This window comes from Sesamum indicum, linkage group LG1 (assembly GCF_000512975.1).
Source record: "Sesamum indicum cultivar Zhongzhi No. 13 linkage group LG1, S_indicum_v1.0, whole genome shotgun sequence".
Lineage (NCBI taxonomy): Eukaryota > Viridiplantae > Streptophyta > Magnoliopsida > Lamiales > Pedaliaceae > Sesamum > Sesamum indicum.
In genome coordinates this window covers 1,104,517-1,114,637 of record NC_026145.1, presented here as the reverse complement: position 1 = coordinate 1,114,637, position 10,121 = coordinate 1,104,517, and the positions used below count along the sequence as shown (strand labels likewise).

Here is a 10,121-nt window from a genome sequence, read left to right as displayed (position 1 = left end):
ATTGCTCATTCTTTCTTTCATGGCCTGCACGCTCAAAGCAACACAAGTAATGATAAATGCTCAAGAAATGAATCTCGAAACGAAGGAAACCTTAGGAGGTCATGGGATCTTGTATTTCAGATAATCGCAACACATTGTTGTGATTGTCATGAAATTTGAAATCTCGGGGCCGCATAAAAGTGACCCTTAATTGTCTCACCTCAACACTTTTCTTGTGTGCGTCCTTGTAGGCCTCTGTCACCAGAAGAGAGAGTCTCTGGACAATGAAATATATTTCAATAACTCCGTAAAAACGGGAGAAAACTATAGTATTCTCCAACTTGAGAATTGTACGAGAATTCTATGGAGTATGATAACAAATGGGCACAAAATGAGGCGGTATCCGAGTGATTTTGACCAACTTACTTCAGCTCCCAACTCCATAGCAGCCTCAGTTATCTCAATGCGCACAGGTTGTTGATTCCCAGAGAGTGTTGCCTAGAAAAAAGATTCATCAATGCATTCAAGGAGATGCAAGAGTTTGCTGTGAAATTCTTATACTAGTTTTTTAACTATATGTAAAGCTTTATCAGTGAGTATCATAAATGTACTTTGTCTTCAGTATCAACATAGGAGCATATTGTAATATTTATTCTGTGGTAGCTGCACAACGATTATGTAGAAATATCACCAATAAGGCTGAAAAGCATCTTCCAATTGACACATTATTGGTACTTAATGAAAATGAGCTCGAAATTTACCTTTATTAGCTCATCTTCACAATAACCATCAAATTCAGCTCTGCAATTTGGCAATATTTTTGTATTGAAGACAGAATATTTTAAATCCTTAAAAGATAAAAATATAAATGAAAATGAGTTCCAGTAATGGCACTTACGCAGCGAGTTCTTTTTGCACTCGTACAGCCTCAACTTGGACAACCATCTGCGCCTTTTTTACAGTCTCATATAAATTTTGCATGTTTCCTAATATTCCTGCCTATATCAAGCAAAACTATAAATGAGCACATCAATATGAAATGATTAGAGTTGAACTGGTAAAATTAAGCATGCATACAGAGAAAAACAAGAAAAAAGATACATGCCAAATGAAAACTATGATAAGTTCATTGCAAAATACAGATGATATGCCAACTGGATATTTTGAAGCTATTATTGGAGGACTATGTTTCCGGGTAACAAACTGTTTTATCATTTAGATGCATATGAAACCTTAAAGAACTTTCCATATATTTTCAAAGTAGACAGCCCTCTTTTCGACAAAGCTTCAAACACTTAAGTATGATTCTGTGATACGTAGAACTTTCATGTTTGTTTTGTAGTAGATTGTTGCAAATTCTGTAGAGTACCAAACATAACAAAATTATTGAGGGAATTGCATTCAACTAAATGAACTCCTTTTAATATACATGAAAATTTGTTCACAAGCTGGGCCCTCTTATCCAGATTAACAGCTAATATCAACCCAACCTATCTGACAAGTCATCAATTTACCAGCAGTATTGCCCTTGCATCAAGAGCACAACTGATACTCCAACTAAGATTCATTCTGTGGCCCAACAGCTTAATAGGTACATGAAAGTATGTCAAAATATCCAGTCTAGAATGCTGGATGTGAATTATTGAAAAGAGGGCTTCACAAAGATCTAAAAAGAGGTCAATAAGCAAAATGCCAACAAGTGTCAAACATATTCAGAACACACTCAAACATGGAATTTGAAACGAAGATAGAATTCATCCAAATGCCTAGTAGCCCAATTGTGGACACATATGAAATACCTTTGAAGAACCATCATCACTCTTATCATTGCCATCTTTCTTTCCACCAAATAATGCATGCACACGAAGAGATCTTCTAACACTCCCAATTCGATTTCCTTGCCATGATAAATTCGGGGTTCCAACAAGATTTGCATTCTGAAGTATCTTGCCTGAAACGCAATAAAGAATATGCAAAACAGTTGCCAGCAAGAATAGAAAAACACGATACTAAAACTTGGACAACTTCTTAATATACTTCAAGGTCGAATCATTGTTAATGGAAAATAAGGTTAACATTGATTATAACACAAACCTTGTGAAAAGAGCAGATGGCGGGATATTGGACCTTTAGTAATCAAAGCAAGGTTAAATTTGTACCCAGTATGGACAACCTAGTGGATCTTTCTTCCACCTTCCCCCAATCCTATTTATACTCTATTCATTGAATTCATTCAATTTCTCATCATCTCTGGCTCTTTTAATATATATTTCATCCTTACAATATATACGAATAGACCAAACTAAACATTATAAAATACCTCAGCCATTTACCAACAAGCTCCAGGACCCTTACCTTAAAAAATTCATAGGACCAAGGAATCCTTTTTTCGTAAAACAGCTTGGCAATTGCAAGGGCACTTTTCATGAAAGCTAACTTGAGATCAAGAGCTTCAATAACGGTCACAATTTACTCACAGGATATATTATTTGGCCACTCACAAAACCTTGTGTCTTTACATCCATCTCAGTTATTTTGTCCAGCTTCCTAACACTTGACTTCATATTGGAAAATTTATCCTTAAATTTCGTACTGCCTCAACTGTATCTATCTGTAAAGGGGTATAATTGAAACACCAAAGACAAATAGGTGGAGACAAAGAAACCAAGTTTCTTGCTTCAATAAATTTCATCACCGTATTCTCCAAAAATGGTTTTCCCATATAACACAGATTCCTAAATTGCCCGCATATCCTGACTGTATCAAAACTACAAGAATTTCAATTTTCAACTAAAGTCAAAGATTTCAAGAAATATCACTCAAGAATGCCCATGTAGTTGAAAAAAATCCTTTCTTGCGACCTTGAACTCAACAAGAATCCCAGTCTTATAAATGCGGATTGTCGTTCCTAAAACCATCTATCCAGGAACTCCAACAAAAGAAAATAACGGTGTGAACACAAACACACTCACACAGAGAGAAATAGAGAGAAGGAACTTACAAGAAGAGAAAGACGACGAAGAGGGGAATTGAGCTGCCAGAGCTGCACTCGGAGACATCGCCATTTCTTAACGTTATCTGATACTACAAGTATTCAAGATTTCAATTTCGGAAATTGATTTCAAGGGTTGGGGGCCTCTGTTTATTGCAGTATTCATCATAGTATTCTTGATAAAAAAAAAAAAAAAAATCCTAGTTTTAGGTAAATATCGCAAATCGCAGAAGACGGGCACACCCCTGATGGAATTTTCTAACTTCTACGCCCCAATTTCTTGGCAACTGCAAAAATTCGGATATTTCAGATTGACCCCTAAACTTTTTTATTTTTTTTCCCCTTCTTAATTAACAGAGTGAATTACAACGAGCCAATCTCTTGAAAAAGTACTTATATCCCTCTAATTTTGACGATTTTCTAATAATTAGTTAAATTTGTTATTTTTTTTTAAATTTTCATTCATTTTTTGTAGTGAAACTAACCAAAATATTCTATGAATTATTAATTATTATTTAAATTATTTTAAAAGAATTTTAAAATATTTTTTTGGACTAAATAGATGGTTCTTTATAATTTTTTTTCCACTTCAATCAATTTTTATAATTTTTTAATTTTTTAAAATTAAAAATACTTTAAAAAGCAAAATTGACAATTATAGACATACATTTAAGGATTATATAATCTTATCAAACATCAAACAGAATATTTTATGATTTTTTAAAAAATAAGTTATATCAAAACTTAGAATAACTCCTTCTATAATTTACCCTAATTAATAATAACAGAAGTTTATTAATTGAATATTGTAAATAATATTAAGAGTAGTATCAAAATTGAATAGCTAATGGATCCAACAAGTAGTTAATACAAGAAACATGGACAAATACAATTATATTTTTGGGATTGAATTTTTTATTTTATTTAATATATACATGTCATGTTTATATTGTGATTGGTACGACTTAATGACTTATGGCCCAAGAACGGGTTAAGAGGCCCAACACTCTACCTCTTGGTCCCAATTCTCGCGAGGGAGGAAGCTCGCCTCGAGGAGCCCAATGATCGCGGCCCAAATGACGACAGTCAGCCCTACTCCCACTTATACGTCGCCCTTTAACCCACGTGGCGTGCATTAAACCTCCCGTGTATGCCCCCTTCTTTGAACAACTTGAAATACGCCTGGCAGAAAGACTTCCCTCAAGAGCCTGGACACTTCCACCCAACAAACTCCCTGTGGACTGAGAGTCCCCCTCCGCCTCGGACTCTCTCCATCACTTGAATCATGATCCTTAAATAATAGGACTTGATCAGGCCTTATCTCAATCAATTTTATCCATACATCGCCAGAATAGGAAGCCCTACCGACTCCTTAATAAAGGAGGACACTTCGATATTAAAAGAAGACTCATCCTCAGGCGGGAGGACACCTTCATCCTATAAAAGGTTGGCTACTACTCTGCTATGCTTCTATAAGTATTCATATACATGATCTATCTCTATTTTTCTATCATTATATCTCATTCTTTTAACGCTTTCTATTATTTCAAAGTATTACATTAAATTTAGTACTAATTTAGGCTTCGAAGTGCTAATGTTTTATTTAGTAGGTCTCTTTCTTTTGTATTCTCCTCTAAATAATTTAGGCCCAACGTCCGAGTTTGAGTTCATTAAACTCATGCTAAAACGGCACATATCACAATGATTATATTATTTATTCTATTTAAAATAAAATTTTATACATGTATTATATTTATAAATATTATATATTTAAAATAAAAAAATTCAATTAGCATATTTCCATAGTACATCTTTTGCCAAAATATAGACAATAATCATAGTGATTACAATTATGAGACATTTCCATAGTACATCTTTTGCCAAAATATAGACAATAATCATAGTAATTAAAATTATGAGACTATCATCAATATTTTATAGGGTAAATTATGTCCACACTTCCTAACATTAAATTTAATTATATATTAATTTTTATATTTAATAAAATTATATGTAACCATCATTTAAAATTATAATTGTAATTATACCTATATCCTAAAAATTTTACGAATATCACCTAGACCTATTAATGGACGAGTATTGCTTTAATCGAACACAGACCCAACCAAATACCAATGACATTTTTTTCATACCTTATTCATATTCTACTCTCTAAAATACCCATATGGTCTTACCCAAATTATACCAAAATAATTGGATAGAGTTTCAGTCTTACCCATTTCAAAACTATTTTTTTTCTTTTATAATATATTTTAAAAAAATAAAAGTTCTCAAACTTTTTAATTTACATTCGAGTCAACTTATTAGTGTTTTTTCATAATCCATTGATTGATAAAATAGGACTAATTACTTAAATTTTTCATCATTGAAATTTAAATAATAGACTTGATATTGTCTAAATGACGGACTAATATTGATAAAATTTTAAATAAAAATCTTAAACTTATTGAAATGATGGACCGATAAATCAAGGCGAGTTAAAAATAAAAATGAAGAGATAAGAGTTGATAAATTTCAAATCTCTTAAGTATCATTTAAATTTGCATTTGCTTTCAATTTTGACTTGATGAACTTTAATAATTTGAGTTCGGACAAATTTTATTTATTCACAGCTTACTCAAATTTAACTAAATTACTTTTTGTCCGTATTTTTTTATTATCTAAACCGTCAAGTTAAATTTTGCTTATTTAATCATAAAATTAATTTTAAATAATCGCGAAATCAATATGAAAAACTCTAGCATATTTGTTCAAAATTTCAATACATAACAATATAAATAAAATATGTAAAGAAATGATCATATACTATTTAATTTTTTAAGCATTAAATAAATTTAGTTGATTGATTTACTAAAAAATTTCTATAATTCCATAATTTTAAGTTAATGGATAAATGAATATTTTTGGATATTAGACTATATCGATATGACCCATGAGTATTTTAGGGTATTAGTCATTACCCATACCGATGAATATCTTTTTGGGTATTAGACTATTCCGTACCCACTAATCTAATTTCATGAGTGTAGGTTAGAGTAGGATCTTCTATCCATTGGGTAGGATATGGATATTCGGACGAAAGTTATTTTTTGGGTAAGAGTAAAGTAAAACCCTACACATTGACAGCTTGGTACATTGACACCCCTTAGTGAGTGTATTTATAAAAATTAAAAGGTATTTATATAATTTAATCTAATTTTGGAAACTACTAATATAATTTACACTATTTTATATGATCTTTGGAGTCCTCCACCTCTTATAAAATTGTAGCTAATAGACTAAAACAGTAGCTATGAATGTGTTTTCGAAACTAAAAAATGTTTCATTCATTATTTTTTTTTCCTTTAAAAATGAAAAGCAAGAAATGATAAGGAAAATGGAACAGAATAGATTGAATTCATCAACCGCCATCTTTTTGCGCCCAAGAGTTTCATTTTCAAATGTTATTCATAAGTAGAAAATGAGATCCATACAAACAGATTGCAGTAAGAACAGAAACTTGCAGTGAACCTTAATACTAATTAACCTCTGAAAAATTCTTCAAATGTTCTCCCATAATCATATTCTTCACTGGCTGAAGTTTTGTTTAGATCTTGAAAGTTAAACCAGAGCCGTCGAACTTGCTCGCCATGAGGTCCTTAACACGTTCAGCCATTGCAGGAGTAAGATGATTGATCCAATCTCCGACTTCTCCCTTCCTGAAGAATGAACTGTTTTTCAGTACATCAAGGATGTATCCATTCTTGTTCACCTCCAAATTCCTAAGATTTTCGATGCTACATAGCCTTGAGATTTGATCCACGACACCTTGTTTTTCTTCCTCGGGTGAAAATGGGGACCCGATGAATTCAGCAATCTTCTTGACATGAGGCGTGATATCCTCTTTCAGATCCTCGTACCTCAGAAACAACACTTTCTGAGGATTCTTCAAGCCAGCATTCCAGTATCCAAGAGTATGGTCCCAGAGGGGCCCGAAATGATGAATTCCCTGGCAAAACAAGTCGAAAGCCGCGTCTATATCGAGTGGCACTGCGACTTTTTCTATCTTGTTTTCGAGCCAGAAATGGCGGTGTGAAACGAACTGATCCAAAGGATTTCTGCAGACGTAGATAATTTTACACTCGGATTCACGGATGGAATCAGGAAGCATTTTGAAAGGCATGTGTGTTGCGAAAATTCTTGGACTAGGGAGGTCTTGGAGATTAGGATTTTCTTGGTATGAATAAAGATTGAACTCGAGGTAGGGCACAACTGTGTGAGGATTGGAAGTGAGTAAAGGGCTTTGGTCAATGGAGATAACGTTGCGATTGGCTATGGAAAACACAAGCGCTTTCAACCAGGTGGTTCCTGATTTTGGGATGGATGCCAATATGATGTCGGAATCTTTTGCTTTGAAGTACTTTTGAGCGGACAATATTGGTCGAAGTGCGATATCTGGCAACCAGAATGCATCGTATTTAACGAGCGGAAGGCCATCCCAGTTCGTCTGTTGTTCAAGTGTTTGGAGCAACTCCTGGAGCTCATTTGAAACTTCTTTCTTCTCCATTTGAATGATGAATGTATTCTCAAAAATTCAAGTACGTACTACTCTTTTATAGACTACTCTACACTCTCTACATGTGCTTTCTTTGTTTCATATTATGATGGGCAAAAGACAATTTTCGTCCCACAGCTATAGGCCATTTTCGTTTTAGTCCCGTAAGTATCTAGGGTTTCAATTTGGTCCCGTAAAACTAAAAAATTCGCAATTTCAGTCCAAATTTCGCCGGAAAATTTTGTGGGTCGCCGGAAAAAGTCACATGCGATGCATGTGACTTTTAAAATTGGGGGCTCGATCCTGATTGGCTGGAGAAGCTGATGTGGCGCATATGTGGCGCATACGTGGAAATTAAAAAAAAAAAACGACGAAAATCGAGCTCGCGACCGTCGGCAAAGGCGGAGGATGGCTTTCGTCAAATCTTTGCACAGAGGTGACCGAAATCGATGGGACTGGTCTCAAAAGATTCGCCAGAACAAGAGGCGTTCAACGATGGTCTTCCGAGCAGGTGGTTCGTTCAGACGAAGGAGAATACGCCGGCGGAAGGTGCAGTCGCGGCGGACGACGACCGAGATCTTCAAAACGATGGATCTTTGCACCTAGTTGATGAAAATGGATGAGACTAGTCCCATTAAAACCGCAGTGAGGAGACGAATCCAATGGTACCAATCCGCGATCGTGGGTCGTCCTGTCGCCGGCGAATCGATGGGAATTGTCCGTGGCGGTCAATTTCAAAGCCCAGTCGCTGTCGTGGTGGGATCTCAAAATTGGTTGAAGGGTTTTGCTCTCCTTGCTATGGGGAATCGAATGGTATATGTGGTGGCCAGAAATTTCAAGTAACGGCGGCGGAATTGAAGAGAGAAGGTAGCGGCGACTGGCGGGCGATTTTTCTTTTTTTTTTTTTAATTTCCACATATGCGCCACATCAGCTTCTCCAGCCAATCAGGATCGAGCCCCCAATTTTAAAAGTCACATGCATCGCATGTGACTTTTTCCGGCGACCCACAAAATTTTCCGGCGAAATTTGGACTGAAATTGCGAATTTTTCAATTTTACGGGACCAAATTAAAACCCTAGATACTTACGGGACTAAAACGAAAATGGCCTATAGCTGTGGGACGAAAATTGTCTTTTGCCCTATTATGATTTTTGGAGACTGGGAATCTTGTTGAGATATTACAAGATAACGTGTCGGGTAGTGTGCCGGATGAATCACAATCAATCATGCATTTTGGTGGTTTTTTTTTACGTGTGAACTATTTATATAAATCACAATCAATCGGAAAGAGGACACGGGCCTCACATTTCTTCAAGTAGGCATCCGGTCTTCAAGTAGGCAACGGGACGGGGGAACTCGAAGAAATAACTGAAGAACGTGGAAAGTCTATAACAACACATTACTCACGTAACTCGTCTAGTGAATTTGTTATATAAATGATTCAGGTTTAACTAAATTAATTTAAGTTAACGATAATAAATAGAACAAGAACAATGTTATAACTTTAATGGATTTAATGTAATTTATCTGATTCTAATATTACAAATGAGCAAATTATTTTTATGAAAAAAAATAATAATTTACGCCATATAATTTTTAAAATGATACAATTTACCTTTGTCTAGGGGGATAAATTGTTCATTTTAAAAAACATAGGAATATAAATTGTTGTATTTTAAAAAATACAAAAGGATAAATTATTAAATTTTTTTATAAAAAAATTATTTCTCATTTATAATATCATAATAAGAACTGCTTGCATTTTTCCCTAACTTCAATATTCTTTCAAAATAAACATGAATACTTAATAGCTTCAACATATCTAGCTACTACCAACATCATGATTTTGCAGCGTTGGATCGTATATACTTTCCCTCTGTTATCCTTGTCGATTTTAGAAAATAAAATCCATACCAACAGACAGTAATTGTTAGGAATGACTAACAAGAAGTCCAAGTCTCTTGTCTTATTTTTAGCTAATTAACCAACAAATCCTCTTTTATTCTATTATATCCGTTGGATTAAGGATTGGATAAGTCCAATTGATTTTATCTGCTTAGTCATGGCTCTATAAATAGGCATGAGTTCTCCTTCATTTACACACCAAAAATTTGAGAGCTCTCCTCTTCTAGCTCATTTCTCTTCTTTCACTTCTGAGTTTTATATTTTGTTCGTTGTTTCAAGCTTTCTTCCACGAGTACGCGTGTAAGAAAGTAATAGCTGTGTTAACCTTGGGGAGCGATCGGTTTATACTATCTGCACCACAGTAGTACCGAAATTTCGCTTTCAAGGCAGTGGTTTTTCCACGGCACAGTCTTTCAATTTTCCAACAGTTGAAAGCGAAATTATAGTATCAAGTACATCAACATCAGATTGCCAAAGAATTGAAAGACATTTTATTATTTTGAGATCATATTTTGGCGTTTGGTTCTCTGCTGATTTGGTTTTTGTTATCTGCAGTCAGAGATTTTGCGAATGATGATTAATACATGACCATTGGTATTATGCGCTTAATAATGCTATTCTTTCCGTGCTTAGGGCATTAACGTATTGGTTAAAGTAATTTTGTAATCTAGGAGAAGTTTTATGTATGC

General features: G+C 34.4%; 2 protein-coding genes across 2 annotated transcripts in view; both read right to left on the bottom strand.

Moving 5' to 3' along the window:
* LOC105164802 (nucleoid-associated protein At4g30620, chloroplastic-like) overlaps positions 1-3,135 on the bottom strand; it is a gene marked incomplete in the record, with an annotated part of 3,485 nt that extends 350 nt beyond the window's left edge. Inside the window, 7 exon segments of the mRNA XM_011083618.1 lie at positions 1-24; positions 200-256; positions 406-477; positions 741-780; positions 878-978; positions 1,779-1,930; positions 2,981-3,135. Coding sequence (XP_011081920.1) covers positions 1-24; positions 200-256; positions 406-477; positions 741-780; positions 878-978; positions 1,779-1,930; positions 2,981-3,044 — 510 coding nt within the window.
* Positions 6,421-7,567, bottom strand: LOC105156032 (cytosolic sulfotransferase 15-like). The gene has a single exon (XM_011072063.2). It carries the CDS (start codon positions 7,536-7,538, stop codon positions 6,579-6,581), a length of 960 nt encoding a protein of 319 aa, XP_011070365.1. The 5' UTR covers positions 7,539-7,567; the 3' UTR covers positions 6,421-6,578.